The 18,112-nt window shown below is 36.5% G+C and overlaps 2 protein-coding genes across 2 annotated transcripts; both read right to left on the reverse strand.

Annotated features, from left to right (window-relative positions):
• Window positions 1-1,165: 1,165 nt before the first annotated feature.
• On the reverse strand, window positions 1,166-10,646 carry LOC115428145 (coagulation factor XI-like). The gene is made up of 10 exons (XM_030146992.1): window positions 10,585-10,646; window positions 9,178-9,182; window positions 8,876-9,032; window positions 8,645-8,754; window positions 8,389-8,551; window positions 5,483-5,601; window positions 5,270-5,402; window positions 2,803-2,903; window positions 1,489-1,648; window positions 1,166-1,309 (listed from the first exon to the last, which is right to left on the reverse strand). Exons 1-10 carry the CDS (start codon window positions 10,644-10,646, stop codon window positions 1,204-1,206), a joined length of 1,116 nt encoding a protein of 371 aa, XP_030002852.1. The 3' UTR covers window positions 1,166-1,203.
• A 2,334-nt stretch (window positions 10,647-12,980) lies between these two features.
• LOC115428767 (glutathione S-transferase A-like) lies at window positions 12,981-18,066 on the reverse strand. The gene is made up of 6 exons (XM_030147982.1): window positions 17,806-18,066; window positions 17,230-17,295; window positions 16,404-16,509; window positions 13,795-13,913; window positions 13,625-13,710; window positions 12,981-13,529 (listed from the first exon to the last, which is right to left on the reverse strand). Exons 1-6 carry the CDS (start codon window positions 17,971-17,973, stop codon window positions 13,397-13,399), a joined length of 678 nt encoding a protein of 225 aa, XP_030003842.1. The 5' UTR covers window positions 17,974-18,066; the 3' UTR covers window positions 12,981-13,396.
• Window positions 18,067-18,112: the final 46 nt, after the last annotated feature.

Genomic DNA, 18,112 nt, shown 5'->3' on the forward strand with positions numbered 1-18,112 from the left:
CGCTTCATTCCTATGGTCAGACGTAGCTAGGCTTTTATGGGTGATCTGTAGTATTTTATGAGTAGTTTTGTGAAATTCAGTTCTCCCTAATCATTACTTTAGTCTGGCGGGGTCAGTATGATCACAAATTGAGGCTCAAATCATGGCCATGTGACTTACTGCAGTAAGAAAATCTTGGGAAATAAAAACTAATGCAGAGCTAAAACGGTAAAGCAAAGCTACTTTAGCGCATGCATCCCTTCCAAAAAAAAGATTTTCCAACTTCCATCAACAGTCCCAAGATTGTATGAGTGCTGTAAGTCGCGGATCTAAAGAAATAATTAGAGAGAAGCGGATTTGACAAAATCACTTACAAAAGACAACAAATCACCTTTAAAAAACTGGCTACGTGTGACCATGGAAATGCAGTGACTATGCTAAGCTAAGCTAACAGAAGGGCTGCGAAAACCGAATAAAAATTTCTCATGTAAACCTTTATTCGGGTTTAACATTTCCATGTAAACAGAAGAGAAAGTACTTTAATTCTGGATTAATTTCTTCTGGAAAAATAAATCGGATTCAAAAAACATCATGTAACCGTACCCATTGATTAATCCAGATGTGCCTATATAGCACAGTAGTCACAACAAGAAGTAGCACACTCTCCTGTATTAATCAGTGTGTCCAGTAATAAAAGACCGGTATTAAAGGAGCTGCCTTAAGTTCAGGAAGTAGTGGGGCTGTGCATAAAGCCTATTGGCTGAAGGTAAGATATGATTATTTTTACAGCAGTGACTCCATGTGATTGTTTATTTGGGTGGCATTTAAAGTGGTAAGTGGGGACAGTATAAAAACATGAAAACATCAGGCTAATGCAGGTATTTTTTTTTCTCGGAGAGATCCCAACAAATGAAAACCAGCCTATACTAAGTTAGGTTGCCTAAAATAAAGGGTCTAAACTACAGTTGCCCAATATAGAGTCAGTTTCTGCAGGTCAAATATCTCAGTAAACAAGAGTGGAGATAAACATGGAAAAAAAAACAGATATTGACAGAAGTTCATCACTATGTCAAGAGAAGGAGAGAAAAAAAAGGCTAGAGGTTGTTCATTTTGTAATAAACATACAAACATGTTTCACTTTGAGAGTTTTATTGTGTTATTCGCAAAGTAATAGCCTGAGCTTTGGTTTTGTTTTGTTTGTCTCACTTCGTGCCTGAAAAACACCTACACTGCACAGCTCCTCAGAGTGAAGCCGGACACAACACCATTCAGTTTGGTGACTTTAGGAGGAGAAGGAATGGAAATAACTCGCTTCAGATAGCAGCGGCGCCTGTAAAATAAAATACAAAACAAAACCTCAGCATTTTCAATGACTACATGTAAATACATAAAAATGTAAAAGAGTATGAGCAATAATTTCCTTACTGCAGACCAACTGAATTGCTGATGCAAAATAAATGAATACATTTCCTGAATTGCTGATTCCATTTGAAGGAAAAACAACTGTACCAGTAATCAGAGTCAAAGAAGTCCTCAGTGGCGTAGGTGTAGAACTGACAGTTGGGGTCCTCAGTACATGTCCTCTGGCACGAATCTGCATCATCCAGCAGCACGTAACGAATGTCGGAGCCTGCAAAATCTAGTCCTTCATGAGCCACTTTGACCCATCCTATGACCAAACAGACAGAGTTACACTACTGCTGCAGGACAAACTACATCTGTGTTACAGAAGTGAACTGTTTGGAACAATGTCTGGGTGTATGAATGTTCATAAATCGAAAAAAAAAACCTTTTAATAGCACGTCTTCATTACATCAGTGACAGTAAATCCATGCTTTATTGGGTTTTAAGTAGAATTTGACCTGGGGCCTGACTCACAGAACCTAAACCAAACAAAAACTTGTCCAGTTGTATTGTTTGTCACTGTGCTTATTGCAGTATACCAATGTTAGTCTTTTACTCTTGTAGGGCTTTTAATCTTCTAAATCTTCTAAACAATGTGTCAGTTTCATTTGTTAATTTGCATTTTGCGATTCACAGGGACATAACAGGTCAGCCTAGGAATAAAAAGTATGATATTTCAATTTTAAAAAAGTAATACCATAATGGAAAGTAAGTTGCATTGATTCAAGGAAAGAAAGTCATAATCATAAGGAAAAACTTTGTGTTATATGAGTAAAAAGTCATACTTTCGCATGAAAAAAATCTGATTTCTATGAAGAAAAGTCAGAATCCCAGCTGTAGTAGACACACGCTGAGCAAACAAGCTTACTGTTTGTGTTAATGTTACACTAACTGATGCTACATGAGTTCTAAATTCAACAAATAATTGCATTTTTTTTTTTTTAAATTAATGAATATTGCAACTTTATCTCCCAAATACAATGATTTTGTTCTTATTGTAATTTGACTTTTTCACTCAAAATATCATGGTTTAATTTTCGAAAAATAAATATTTTTTTGTTGTAGAGCCCTCATACTCCCTTGTAAGGAGGCATACTGAAACAAAATAAACCAGAAATGCATTTACTGTAAAGAAACTAACCCTTCATCTGTTGTAAGACATGTCAAATGCTCTTGGACACCCTCTTATGGTCAGAGGAGATTTAGGCAATCTCTGAGGTTTCCAATACTGCTCCTGTACATGCATCTTTCTATAATTTCCACAGTGTTTCAGGCATATGAAACAAAACCATCACTTCTGCAGTAGGAGTAAATTGCTGAAAAACATCTGTGCAATTCTAAGGCAAAACAGCAAGCAGAAAAAAATGAGTGGTCTGCTGAAGTTGTGTTTATTGTAAAAGTTCCAGTTGCTGTACATACCGTTATCGGCCAGACAGAAACGAGATGGTATCCCAGATGTGACTCCATCCTTAGCTACAGTCACCATTTGATCAACGTTTTTCTTCAGGTAACAAGTGTTTCTGGAAGGATAATTGAAATCAGTTCATTAAATGACATATATACATCTCAAAAATGAAATAAAATGAAGAGAAGGATAGATTAGTCAGATTAGGATGAAATATTTAACCATGTCAGGATACTGGGAAGTTGATGAAGTAAATATTATATTGTTGTGGAAAAAAATTTTAGACCGCCCTTATTTTCTTCAATTTCTTGTTCATTTTAATGCTTGGTACAACTAAAGGTACAGTACCTGAAGAATACAATGAACACGACAAAAAATGCAGCTGATTATATAATATTTTATGTCCTATTTGACATGCTTAAGCTTAATTGTATTCCCAGGGTATGTAAGAGGCCATTTCATGTCATAAGCAGCACTGTACATGCAAAGGCCTAGAGTGGTTTCCTGCTGACATTAAAGCCGTAGCACAGCTCAGAAGTGTCAGCTCTCACATAATGCCTAAAACAAAAGAATTATGTGAAGCCACAAAGGCAGTCATCTTGGCACTGCTGGAAATTGGCATGAGTGAGAGACAGGTAGTGAAAAAACTGAAGATCTCCAAGACAGCCGTTCATTACACCAGGAAAAAAAAGCCGAACATGGTACTACCAAATTGCTGGCTGAACACGGAAGGAAACGTCTTTCTACCCCACAAGACGACCGTGCACACATCCGTTCCTGTGTCAGGAATTGTCGTCAGACCTCCAGGGACCTCAAAAATGAGTGGGCACTGTCGAGAAGTGTGACTTGTTTGGCAAGGACAGTTCAAAATCGACTTCTTGAAGCTGGTCTGAAGTCACGCAGGGCACAGAAGAAGCTCTTCATCAATGAAAGGCAGAGGAAAGCCCGGTTACTCTTTGTTGGATCACAAGGATCGGACTGTTGATGATTGGGCTAAGGTTCTCTTCAGTGATGAATCCAATTTTCAGTTGATGCCCACTCCAGCCAACTTAATGGTTAGGAGGAAGAGTGGAGAAGCCTACAAACCAGACTGTCTTGCCCCTCCAGGGTGGATCAGTAATGATCTGGGGTTGTTTCAGTATGGGTGGAACAGGGCAAATGCAGTTGTGTGAAGGGCAAATGAACCAGGGACGCATTTCTAGGTTAAATAGTGAGCGCAGCCGTTTGCGCACCGTTGAACGCAAATGGTGAGCAAACGATGGGTTGGCGAATGCAGAGGCTTAACAAATGTAAAATCCATTTCTGCGCTCGTTGCATTCGCTAAGCCATCATTCGCTCAATATTTGCATTCAAGGGTGCGCTAAACTGGTACGTTCACTATTTAACCCAGAATGAACGCCTCCGCTCCCACTGTTTCCAGTCATCGGACAGCACTATGGTTAGAATGAAGAAGTATTATAAGCTATCTGTGACCTCCTCCCTTACCCGCGCCTGTCTGGATGGACCTCCTCACCCTCATCTGACTGTAGATGGACCCCCTCAGCTGTCTGCATGTGCTCTCTTTCCTGCCTCAAATGACTGGTTTTTCTAACAAGACAATGCTCCTTGTCAGACGGCAAGGTCAGTTAAATCCTGGATGGAGACCCACAACATTCGAACCATGCCTTGGCCTGCTCAATTACCAGATCTAAATCCAATTTAAAATCTGTGGAAAATCATCAAATGCAAAATGGAGAATCACAAGCATAAAATAAAGCAAATTTGTTTGAATTTGTGCGACAGGAATAGGCTGCTGTGACAGCAGAACAATGTCAGAAACTGGTGGAGAACATGCCAACAAACATGGCTGCAGTCATCAAAAACAAGGGTTATGCAATCAAGTACGAGCTCCTGTGTGTATCATGTGACTAAAACAGACAGAAAAGAAAACATGGAATGTCTAAAAGCACTGTTTTTGTCAGTACAATGCCATAGCTATTGATGTAAGAACTGAAGTAATTTTGGTTATTATCAAGAAAAGCATGGAAAATGGATAGATATCAGCTCTGAAATGAAACTCTTATGAGCTATTTTTGTTGTTATCAATATATTTGTCCAAACAAATGTACCTTTAGTTGTACCAGGCATTAAAATGAACAAGAAATTGAAGAAAACAAGAGTGGTCTAATAATCTTTTCTGCAACTGTAGATATCCAGTATCACGCATGCACAATATATTGGGATCGTGCAAATAATATTTATGTATGTACAGTACAAGTAATATAAATGGCAAATTTCTCTTTCTATTTACATTATATGTTTCACTTTTGAATGTTTTCTGTACTTTGTTTTCTGCATTTTTGCTGCTGTTAGTGCTGTCATTTCCCCATGGTGGGATCAGTAAAGTCTTTTGTTACCTTATGTTATTACTTGTGTCTGGTGACCATATGTACAACTGTTTCATAGTATATTAAAACAACCAAGTGCAGAAGTACACTCTACCTGCTAAAGGAGAAGTAGGTACAGCTTGGATGAGCACTGCACAGTGTGTGACAGTGTTCAGCAGAGGGAGATGGCATCCTCACAAGGTCACTGGCTGGGATGTCAGTATTGGGAAAAAACTTGGCCTGACACACTGTAAACAGTAATGTGAAGAAACACACACAACTTACATTATGTTCTATAAAATCTGTGCTTTAGATAGAATGAGTTTACCTGGGCCATCGTTCAGGGATGTGCGTATTTTATGAGAGAATCCAGACACAACACCAGCCCGTTCTACTACAGTAGGTGTGTGTGGCACGGTCCAGCTGAACTTCAGATGGCACTTATGCCTAAAAACAGGGTAAGAAACCACACAATTACAACTGCAAAGCTTATGCTGTTTCTTCCCCCTTGGGATTTGTGTCTAAAAGTTTGATATTATCAAATGTCTTGTATTAGAGTGTTTCTGTGAATTATTAATTTATAATCAGGTCCGTCTAAGTCCTTATCAAAACAAAATAAAATCAAATTTTATTTATATACACTGTAAAAAAAAAAAAACTGAAATATAACAGAATTTTCACCATGTATTTTACAGATTTTTCCTGTATTTTCAAGATACAGGAAAATATCAATAAAATGACAAAAATAGACCGTGATTTTACATGTCAAATGTAAAATAACATGAAAAAACTGTAACTGTGAATAACCATAAAATTTCCATTTTTTAAAAGACATTTTTTCTTTTTTCACAGAAAAATAAAGTTAAAATACATTTGTAAATGTATCGTAATTTCACTAATATTTATTTTCTATTTATGAGATTTTATTGTTAATTAAAAGTTTAATACTGTAAAAAAAAAAAAAAAAAAAAAGTAAACAAGATAAAATTATTGGCAATTAACCGTAAAAGAAGTATTTGTTCTGTAAATTTAAATAGACTTGTAGGTCAATTGACAAATATCTTGTGTAATTACGGGAGTTTTCACAACAAAAATGGTGAATACATGTATTTTTGTGAATGTATAATATGTATGAGCACTGATAAACTGTCCAAATACAGTTTTTATCAGTGGATTGTACAACTTAGTCTCATTGAAAATTATTTATATAAATATTTATAGGAAATTTGATTGTTTTAATACATGTAAATATTCTTTATTAAACATTAAAAAGTAAAAAAAAAAAAAAAAAAAAAAAAAAAAAGCAAAATCTCATGTAAAGTTAGGGCAAAAAAACTGTATTTTAATTATGGGAAATTACTGTATTTTTATGAGATGGTTATTTTCCATTATTTAACAGTATTTTTTTGGCACCCCTGCTGCTGGAATAATACCTTTTTTTTTCTACGTTTTTTTTTTGTTTTTTGTTTTTTTTACAGTGTACCATCAAATCATAACAAAAGTTAAATCATGACACTGGTGTAGACAAGACTCTTAATATGCCAATAAACATTATATGTATTATTATCATCATTAGTGTTAAAGTGTTCTAATAGTGTCTTAAAGATGTTATTGTTCAGTTATGAGACATATAAGGATTTTGATTCGACACTTTTCAGTGCTTCAGTGTGTATAATTTAGTGACATCTACTGGTGAAGTTGTAACTGCAACTAACTAAAACCCCTTGTCTCACCCTCTCCTAAGGTGGCCATGAATGCCAAAGGTCTTGTTAGATTTAGATTTTTTTTTTTTTTTTGTCAAGCAAGAAAATATTAACTCCAGTCACAGAAGTAATATACCCTAATACTGGATTCTACCTGCCATGAAATAAAAAAAGAAGACTGCAGAAACTTGCAGCAGGTCGAGGACTCCGTCGGTATTTGTCTAATGGAAGAATTTCATTTAACTGTAAAGTTAGACCGCATTTCACACATTTCAGCTCGCAGCCTGCTTTGGGGTTATAAGGAAATACAAAAGCAGCTGCATTCAAATAAGAAAAAAACAAACAAACTGCAAAGCAATTACAGTTATTATGTCATTAGGGTATCTGCAAAAGTGGACTGGAAATATGAATATATGGATCCAGGTCAGTCACTGTTTTGTACCATGTATCAGACAGGGAAGGAGAGTGTCCAAATAGAGACACTACAAATATCATGCTAGGACAACAAATCTATATGGTAAAGGTGGGGGCGGAGCTTGAACTTTCTGATAACCCTAGTGAAGGCCACAAGCCAAAACACATCGGTCCAACTTTAGAGTGAAATAAAAGGGTTATATGTGATAAATGTCCTTCTCCATGCACCTTAGAAGCAGGTGAAATTGTGCCAGAGCCATCTATGATTTACTACTGTAGAAACATAGCTATTGTTTTTGTTGCTATTGTATTGATCTTAGCCCTATTTATTTATCTGATTTGCTTTTAACGACTCTCAGGTCCTCAGGTAGTAATCTCTTAACTGTTCCAAGAGTCCACACTAAAACTCATGGTGAGGCCTCATTCAGCTTTTATGGCCCCAAACTTTGGAACAGTCTACCTGAGGATCTGAGGTCCACTGTGAGTGTTCATATTTTTAAAAGTAAACTCAAAACTTATCTTTTTAGTCTAGCTTTTAATTAAACTCTTACTGTAAATTTTACTTTACTTTGTTGCATTTATTTTTAGTTGCAACTGCGGGACAGTGGGGGATTTGTTGTGAAGCACTTTGTGCTACATGTACCATGTGTATGAAAAGTGCTATAGAAATAAAGTTTGATTGATTGATTGTGGCGAAACTTGCCTATAATAAGGTTGACCCTGTACCAAGTTTTGCTTATTGATTTATAATGCAGAATTTATTTTACATTTATTAAAGATTCATTATGTTTTTCAGCCATGAGATCTAAAGCAATAACAGTGCCTTAAAGTTAGTAATTTTTTAAATAAATGTACTGCAGTTTTTATGCTTGTCCACCTTACTTTGGAAAGTATTTTTAATGATTAACACCCCTGACCAGTCTGTAAACTGTAAATGGATTATCATAAGTGCTTACAAATGTCTTAAAATCTAACAACAACCATGTTTATGTTTAACACTTCTATAGTTCTACTGATGCAAATAATGGGAAACTTATGAGAACTTTAAAGTTTTTTTTTTTTTCTTCATTAAATGCTGATTGCACACACCTGTATATAAAGCTGTTTCATTATCTACCTGATCTTTGTATCCGAAAAGTCCCCATTGGCAAAAGTAAAGAACTGACAGGCTGGGTCATGTGTGCAGGCTCTCTGACACTCCTCATAGTCAGCCGTGAACAAGAATTGATAATCCGCACCTAAGAAGTCCATGTTCTGGTAGACGGTAGAGAAACATTGATCTGCACAGTAGACAGATGGTCCATCAGCGTTAAGGACAGAGACACCAAAGACATGGAAATGAAATCTGGTTGTGAATTACCATAGAGGCCTACCAGTGTTTGATGTGCAGGGTTTGAGAGAATAACCAGAGGTAACTCCCAGGAGTGAGGTCTGAGTCCTGGGCTCTCCAGAGGACGTGTGCTTCAGGTAGCAGTAGAAGTGTCTGGTGGCCAAAAACTTAGATGTAGATTTCTTTGGTGGTCGTGCAAAATAATACTTACAACCAAATATTACTCAAGTTTACATTTTTTCTAGTGTTGCCATGTTTGTTTTTTGATTTGTACCTGTCATCTCTGGTCCAGTCAGACCGAATAAAAGTAAAGAAGAGGCAGGAGGGGTGCTGGGTGCACAGCTGCTGACAGTGATTCACATCAGGGGAATACAGCGATGTAATGTCTGTTCCTGGAAAATCCACATTCTCCAGAAGATTCGGTCGACACTCTGAGGACAAAAGACAATTAAATATGGTCACATTTAGATTATATATATATATATATATATATATATATATATATATATATATATATATATATATGATGTGTATGTACTATAAATGTAGTAAATGTTACAGTGGTGTATGTGTTACCGTCACTAAAAGATAGGCCACAGAGGGAGAGCAGAAACGCCAACAACAGATGTGTTTCCATCTTGTCAGTTTTGCTGATGTTCTGCAAAGGACTTGGTTTTTTTATGTCTGGGGTTGTGACTATGCAAATACATGATGACCAAAGGTTTTGCAAACACCACAGTTGTACCTTTGAACTATTTGTCCACCTGAATGTTGCCCTACTTTGCCTGTACTTCAACATGATTTATCGCATCGTCTCAGAATCTGTCATGTTAGGTTCCCTAGTCTGAGCATTCTCTACGTTAGCTTATAGCAGCTCTGTATCACAGGGGGAAATCCAGTAGACTTAATGTTCATCATCGTCAGATGCTTCTTTTGGTTTAGCTATCAACTGTATTCATGTGTCAATATTATTTATTTTTACCCGCTTTAACACCGATCAGACATAACCTTTTGACCACTGTCAGGAGAAGTACTGATAATATTGATAATTTCATTACAATGGAACACTGGGTTGGATATATTGGGCAGGAAGTGAACATTAGTCCTTGAGGCTGATGTGTTTGAAGAAGCAAAATGAGCAATGTAAGGAACTGTGTGACTTTGACCAGGTCCATATTGTAACGGTGATGACTGGGTCAGAGCATTTCCACAGCTGCAGGTCTTGTTGAGTGTTCCTGGTCTGCAGCGGTTAGAACTGACCAAAAATGGACTAAGGAAGGACATCCTAAAGCATCTATGGGAGGTGTTGGATAAATTAATCTGATCCATGGAGGTCCACCTCTCTACTTCCAGGACTTCAGGGATCTGTTGCAAATGTCTTGGTCCAGATACCACAGCACACCTTCAGAGGTCTAGGGGAGTCCAGGTCTTGGGCCAGAGCTGTTTTTTGTTTGTTTGGGATCCGGTTGTTGTCCTTTAGATACTTTTGGTAAATATTAACCAATTTACATTTGGAATGACCAACAAGACCTGAACATATCCTTGACCCAGTGATTTGACCATCACAATTTCTCCCTAGTCACTGTTGTTCAGATCCATACTATTGATCATTTTGCTGTTTTCAACACATCAGCCATTGTCTGCATGTTCATTTTCTGCCTAGTATATCCTACAGACTTTCCCACAACATTGAACATAATTTGGTTAACTAAATGTGAGTGTAGAAAGTTGTAGACAAGTTGGTAGATTCCCAGTATTGTTATGGGCCACTTTGCTTTGGCCCCAGGATCTCAGACCTAAGTAAACTTTCAGACTCTGTGATCTGTAAACATGTCCCTAATGTGAAAACAATGGATTGTGTTAACAGGGGACAAAGAGGACCAAAGCACAGAAGTGAAAGCAGAGCTCACTGAGCCCTCTGCTGTTGGAATTATGAACATGTGGGAATCAACGAAAATGTCTGGCTTGAAGAGGTCAGTTTACCACAGATTGGACTGGATCAGTCTGAGGGATGCTGAAGGATTGGTGGTCACATCCTCAACCATATCTGACTAAACTCTGATGAACACTAGTGCAGTGGTGGAATGTAAATAAGTACTTTGACGAAACTAGACTGGTATATTATAAGTATAATTTTGAGTTACTTGTATTTTACTTGAGTATTTCCATTTTTAGCTTCTGTCCCACGACATACAAAATACATGAAGTTTATGAATTATTGTGCAATGCTTTATCATAGATTAAATTGTATATAGTACACCTAAAACACTTTCTAGTCCATTGATAAGACATTCATTAGGAAGTATAAGAATATCTCTCTCTCTCTCTCTCTCTCTCTCTCTCTCTCTCTCTCTCTATATATATATATATATATATATATATATATATATATATATATACATACATATATATATATGTATGTATGTATATATGTATATATATGTGTGTGTGTGTGTGTATATATATATATATATATATATATATATATATATATATATATATATATATATATATATATATATATATATATATATATATATATATATATATATATATATATATATATATATATCAGTGACGTGTGGTCAGGGGAGGCAGGTGAGGCACTGCCTCCTCCCCTGACCACCTCCTTCTGACAATAATTTGTAAAACATGAATAAATCAGATCACAACACAACCTTTATTAAAATTGATTAAAGCACCAGAACTTAAAGTTTGAAAAATAACAGAAATTTTTGCTGAAGGTTAAAATTAAATATGTGCTGCACATATCTCTATACTTTAATTTGTTTACAGTAAATATGAATTGCTTAGACACAAGAAGAGTGCGCCATCCATTTCTATAAAAGAAACATTCTTTGTAGGACAAATATGTTCCTGTGTATATGTTTGTGTTGGTGTAAGTGTAATTGAAAGCGGAATGCTGATGGGATATGAAGTTGCATGCTGTTAGATGAGGAGTGAAATTAGATGCTCTTTTCAGTTCTTACAATTGTAAATCTGACTCAAGAAAAATCAGTGCCTCACCGCACATCACTGATACATATATATGTGTGTGTGTGTATATATATATATATATATATATATATATATATACACACACACACACACACACACACACATATATATATATATATATATATATATATATATATATATACATATATGTGTGTGTGTGTGTGTGTATATATATATATATATATATATATATATACATATATATATATATATGTAAAAGCAACAAAAATAACAGTCAGAAAAATCCTTTGAGGCACTATGATACAAAAATAATCTTTTATCAAGGGGATGCCTGTTTCGTATCAGAGCCTCGGACATTTTTTCTAGCTGTTGTTTTAGTTGCATTGCTTATTGCTGTTTTTTTTTTGTTTTTTTTTTATTTAACTTTTATTTAACCAGGAAAAACACATCCCATTGCAAATAAGAACCTGTTTTTCAAGGGAGTCCTGACCAAGAGGCAGCATGAAATACAATACACGGTTCCAGCATACAAGAATTTACAGGACAAGTCAAACTATGAAAACCAAGTGCAAGTTTTTGAATTAGTCTCTAGCACTTTGAGTTTGGATTTAAAAGCATTCAAGGACATCATTTCAGTCAGTTTCTAGTCTTTTCGCAACATATTCCATGTGGAAGGAGCAGAGTAGACAAATGCCCTTTGACCCAGCTCTGTATGGGCATATGGCACAGAGAGGAACAATTGATCCTTTGATCACGGACAATAAGAATCAACACTTCTTCTTGTTATTAAACTACAGACATAGGAAGGAAATAGTCCAAGTATGGCCTTGTAAATGAAGGTGTACCAGTGTCCCAGCCACATAGTGGACAGGGCAGGCCATCTGACTCAGGAATACAACTCACAGTGATGTGTCATGGCTTTAGAATTAGTACTAAACCTCAGTGAATCATGATAAACTGTGTCAATCATTTGAAGACATTTTGACAATGCAACCATATAAAGTAAATCTCCATACTCTAACACTGATAAAAAAAAAGTGGCAGATTATGGAGATCTACTTTATATGAATGCATTCTCAAAATGTCTTCAAACAGTTGACATGGCTGCTACAATGTTATGTTACAGCGCCTGAGTCCAGACATATCTACATATATTTTTGTTCATGGCCCTATAATTACAAGTCTTTTGTTAATATTACAAGTATTTTTCATGTAGGACACACCATAATGTCAAGGTTTCAGATTGTAAAATGTGTGAATTCTCTGGCGATCCTTACAGTAATTGATTGTTGATGTTTAGGCTTTTGGTTGGTGACCTTAATGCTCATACAAATCATTCCTTTAAGGTGGACAGAGACCTGCAGAGAACCACTTAAGACACAAGACATGAAGAATCTCAATTTTTGATGCTTTTGAAACTTTTTTATTGTATACATCAGCAGCAAAGCAGTTTATCAAAACATTTAAAAAGCAATGTATAGTTCTCCACTGTGTGGACATTTAGCTGCCATGCAATTTTTTTCGTATTTGTGTCAAGAGTAAAACCCTGAATCAGAGCCGATCACTCCAACTGATCTGATGTAGCACCAACCTTTATAAAAAAAGTGGTTTCCAAAGTTTAACCCAAAATATGAGATGACAAGGGCCTAAATGTAGTGGAGAAAATGCACAAACACAGTAATGTGCAGCTTTAATTGGAGGATATAAGAAAACTGAGACACAAAACAACAATAATATATGTGCTTTCAAATGCAACCCAGCTAGAGTAGTGCAATAGGAATGATTATAAGCAGGGGCAATCAAGTGTCAGCTGAGCTCACATCTCTTTCAGTGTATCTTGTGTCTGTGGGTTCTCCTTCCAGGTGGGAGGCCAGGTGGTTTTGATGCTGGGTCGGTCCTTCAGAGCGCTGTGGTATGCTGCCAGTTTTGGGTAACGCTTTTCACATAATCTACAGAATCAAAAGAATGTTAAGTTTTCATTATATTTGCTTTTTTATTAGTTGATCAAATTTTCATGCCATGCAGCTAAAAGTCATCCACTTACCCCATACGGAAGAGATAAGCAATAACTGGAAAAAGCACCACGTCGGCCAATGTAAAGGTCTTTCCAGCCAGGAAACCACCTGGAGTCTGCAAGGTAGAACACATGAGTAGAATGTTTAGTGAAAACTGAAAAGAGCTGAAGGAAAAGCTGTGTTCTGTTTCTCCATTTACCTTCTGCAGGTATTCCTCCCAAAGTTTCAACTCAGCGGTCAAAGTCTCTTTGTTTCTCTTCACAGCCGAGTCATGTCTCTCTCCTTCAGGGACCTTATAGTCGTAGTAGACGACAATCGCTGAAAAACGTCAACAGGCATTTGTGAGGGCAATTCCCTAAGGAATGACAGTTATCAAGTCCATCCATGCTCTGTACAACAACCACTTCCATATTGTGCTTTGACTAATTGCTTTCATTTCCCTTCTATGTTCCACTGGTGGGGTAAGTCAGGACATTATACAACAAGAGTTTTGCAATAAAAACATCTCAAGGAGCCTTTTGGGAGTATTTTATCATGATCAAGCTGCCTTACAAAACAACTGGTGCCAAGCACAGCAAACATACGTATTGTAGCTTATTTTGGCATCGATCCAGCTGACGTCATCATGTCTATGTGTGTGGTATCAGCTTATTAATTGCCTCTATATATGTGCCAAATTTGAAATAAATTGAAACAAAATTTATGTTTTTATAGATATTTGAAATGTCGCCCATTATAAGTAAATGGGAGAAGAAAATAGATTTTAAATATTCATAAAAATTTTGAACTTTGATCTACTTTTCCCAAAATGTAACCACATGTATTCTGGGTCACTGGCGATCTATAAACACAATTTGGTATGAATTCAACTAATAGTTTTGCTGCTAGTGTTAACAAAGAAACAAACTGAACAACTAAACCTAAAACAATACCCCTTGCCTCCCCTTCAGGGTGGGGTGGGGGAACAAAAACATGCAGATTAAAAGATGGGAAGAAATGTTCCTCTGTGTGCAACCCTCCCACTAAGATATGTAACCCAGACAACCCCCCCCCCCCCCCCATCTCATGACTCCCTCACCATGTGATTCTTTGTGGGATTTACTTATAACATGACTTGCTGCATTGTGCCACAGCTTAGGTGAACACACAGGTCATTACTGCTCCACATCTGTTTTGCACAAATCAGGTCTCGAGGGGTGGGGAGTTAATGCTTAGTTTCCTCTGAGGAGACTGAAAATGAAGTCTCAGAGGTTTATCACTTGTAGTGTCTTGCATGATGTTGCCTAGATCTATGTCACTGCACATCTCAGAGGCAAAAAACGGCATTGACAACAGTCTACTCATAATGTAAGAAAAAAAGTTCTGCATCTTGAATAAGATTTAGAAGTCATTAACCCTCAAAGACCGAAACATTCACCGGTGACCAAAAGCATCTACCGATCTAAAATGTTTTATACATTTTGAACTATTAATACAGGTAAATAATTCAGATATAATGCAGTTACTCAGCTTGAATATGACCCATTTGGATGTTCAGAGGTTCCATAGTGAACATAGAGACACTGTCATATTCTAAAACCTGTGTAGATGCTCGTTTTATGGTCAGTTAATGATATATTTAGTTGAAAAATTCCATTTTTCTTCTGTTGCCTCTGTTTTGATATAATAACCTTTGAATTTACTCTGAGCTTTAATGAACATATACACAATCAGTGAATTAAATATAGGAAAATACCTGATTTTCACTGAATGCAGAGGATAAAATATTAGTGATAAATCACTCAGGAAAGGTTGGATGTAGGGAGGACTTCATTTGGAACTCACCACAAAAATAGTTCCATGCCTTTAGTAGTAGCAATAATAGTATACACTATGCACGTTTTACAGTGTCAACATTTACACTGTCCAAATATGATTTCAAAATGTATTACTTTTACACCAAAATACTTAAATAACAGCATAAACTATACTATATTACTATTTAAAGTCCATTTGAAAGGGTACTTTTATAAATTAAAGAGGTACAAAAAGCAATAAGTAAATGAACAGTTAACTTTGCCTATGTTTACTTGTAGTATAGTTTACAATCCAAACATAAAGCTGACATACACATACATACTTGACTTTTACAGCCAAATTAAAAACATGGTCCACCAACCACTACACCTGCACACACTATCATATGGGTGTGTGTTATTTGCATCATGATCGTGGATGCGGTCTGTCCATATGTGATGTCTGTTTGCATCCTTGTCTGTGATTATGTGCTGATGTATTGTGTATGTGCTGCTTTTGTATGTTTGGATTATATGTGCTGTCTCTGTATGATTGTACTGATGTTTCACTGTTCTCTTTTTTGATTTATTTTGTTTCTTAGCAGTCTTAACTCTCTCTTTTTAATTAATGTGCTGTAATATATTGTTTTTTTAGGGTGCCTATTGTCATCAGTCCAGGGACTACAGCTGGAGCCACGTTGGCTAAAGCTGCTTTTTTTTTTACTGTTATTGATACAGTTAATTAATTGGGACTTTCCACAATATAATAAACAAAAAAACATAAAGTTCACTTAAGTATGGCAAGTATGTACCCGAAAAAGTATACTTCTATAAACTAGAGTCGGCCAGTGTATTCTACAAGTATTGAAATACCAGAGTATAAGTGTAGATACAGTATACTCGACACAAATATTTGAACTGAAAGGATGAATATTAAATGTACATGAAGTGTATGTCTTTTAGTAAGGACTGGTCAGGGGTTGTTTTTTTTTTTTTTTTTTTTTTCTTTTTGTGTCTCTGTGTGTGAACATACCCATTTTGTCCATAAGTGGCATGGCCTCAAATATGCGCTGGTACATCACGGCCTTTTCTTTGGGGCAGTCTGGGATCAGCTTGTTTCCCTGGGACTTGTACACGTCCTGTTATTAAACACACAAAAAGAGCAGCTATTATGAAGATCTGGTTTCTTACACCCATAAGGGTAGGGTTACAGTTTGCCTTTGAAGCATTGTTACACAGCATAAGGAACCCTCCCTCATATCAGCTCCTTGACAACACATGACTGCATTAACCTTTTCATGCATGAATAATGAGAACCTTAATCAAGAGGGTTTTTTTTCCTGAGTGTTTCTATTCCTCTTTAGGCATGAAAAAAATTGAAAAATTTTTATGAACCTAATTTTCATGGAGTTCCAAAAATGTCCACTCAGCTGGACACCATGAGTTTAATTTCAGAAGCAAAGAAACATGCATTTACTGATACACTGCGTCAAAACTAGGAAATAAAAACTTGTTTAATGCTGCTAATCTGATGTTTTCTCACATTTTAACATACCTGCATGGAGATAATATGCAAAAAAAAAAACAAAAAAAAAACCTTTACAATCTAATAAAAATTACCAATTTTTTACACTCAAACATGTAACTGCAGATCAGGTTTATCTAGAAGAGCAAGTTTACAGTAATGGTATGAATTACAGTGTATGGGATGATGCATAAGTGTCCAATGTGTTGGTTGATATGGAACTAAAACAACAAAATATGTAAGAGAACACCTTTTAACAGCGGTCCACTGTAGTGACCACTGTGCATGAAAGGGTTAAATTTTAACTCAAACTAACTTTAACACTGAGTCTCACCTCCAGGTAAAAGCACGCGCCTATGGACTCATTCAGGGGAGTGCCTCCAACTGTGAAGGAAGGAAGCTGCAGGAAAAAACAAGGAAAAAAATCATTAGTTGAAGTTTAAGTTTATGAACTAAAATATGCATGCTGCTGAAGTTTAACTAAAATATGCATGCTGCTGAAGTTTATTAACTAAAACATGCATGCTGCTGAAGTTTATTAACTAAAACATGCATGCTGCTGAAGTTTATTAACTAAAACATGCATGCTGCTGAAGTTTATTAACTAAAATATGCATGCTGCTGAAGTTTATTAACTAAAATATGCATGCTGCTGAAGTTTATGAACTAAAATATGCATGCTGCTGAAGTTTATGAACTAAAATATGCATGCTGCTGAAGTTTATGAACTAAAATACGCATGCTGCTGAAGTTTATGAACTAAAATATGCATGCTGCTGAAGTTTAACAAAAATACGCATGCTGCTGAAGTTTATGAACTAAAATACGCATGCTGCTGAAGTTTATGAACTAAAATATGCATGCTGCTGTAAGAACACCCAGTTTCCATTAGTGCACAAAATGTACTCACTTGACCCCTGGGGTTCACTTTCATGACCTCAGCAGACTTGTGCTCTCCCTTTTCGAAGGAGAGCATTTTGCTGTTGTATCCCTGCAGGCCCTTCTCCTCCAGAGCCACCATGATCCTCCAGCAGGGAGGGGAGCCGGGCCCCCACAGCAGAGTCATGTCTTTGGCCATGGCTGCAGAACGGACTGATCCAAAGAAGCCTGAAAAGAAGAAGAAGAAGAAGAAGGACGACACAGACAAGGGTGAAGTGAAGCTGAGGTGTGACAGCTGTGTGGTTTTTATAACAGGCTGTAGAACTTTGCACAGGGAT

The sequence above is a fragment of the Sphaeramia orbicularis genome, chromosome 11 (genome assembly GCF_902148855.1).
Source record: "Sphaeramia orbicularis chromosome 11, fSphaOr1.1, whole genome shotgun sequence".
NCBI classification, from domain to species: Eukaryota; Metazoa; Chordata; class Actinopteri; order Kurtiformes; family Apogonidae; genus Sphaeramia; species Sphaeramia orbicularis.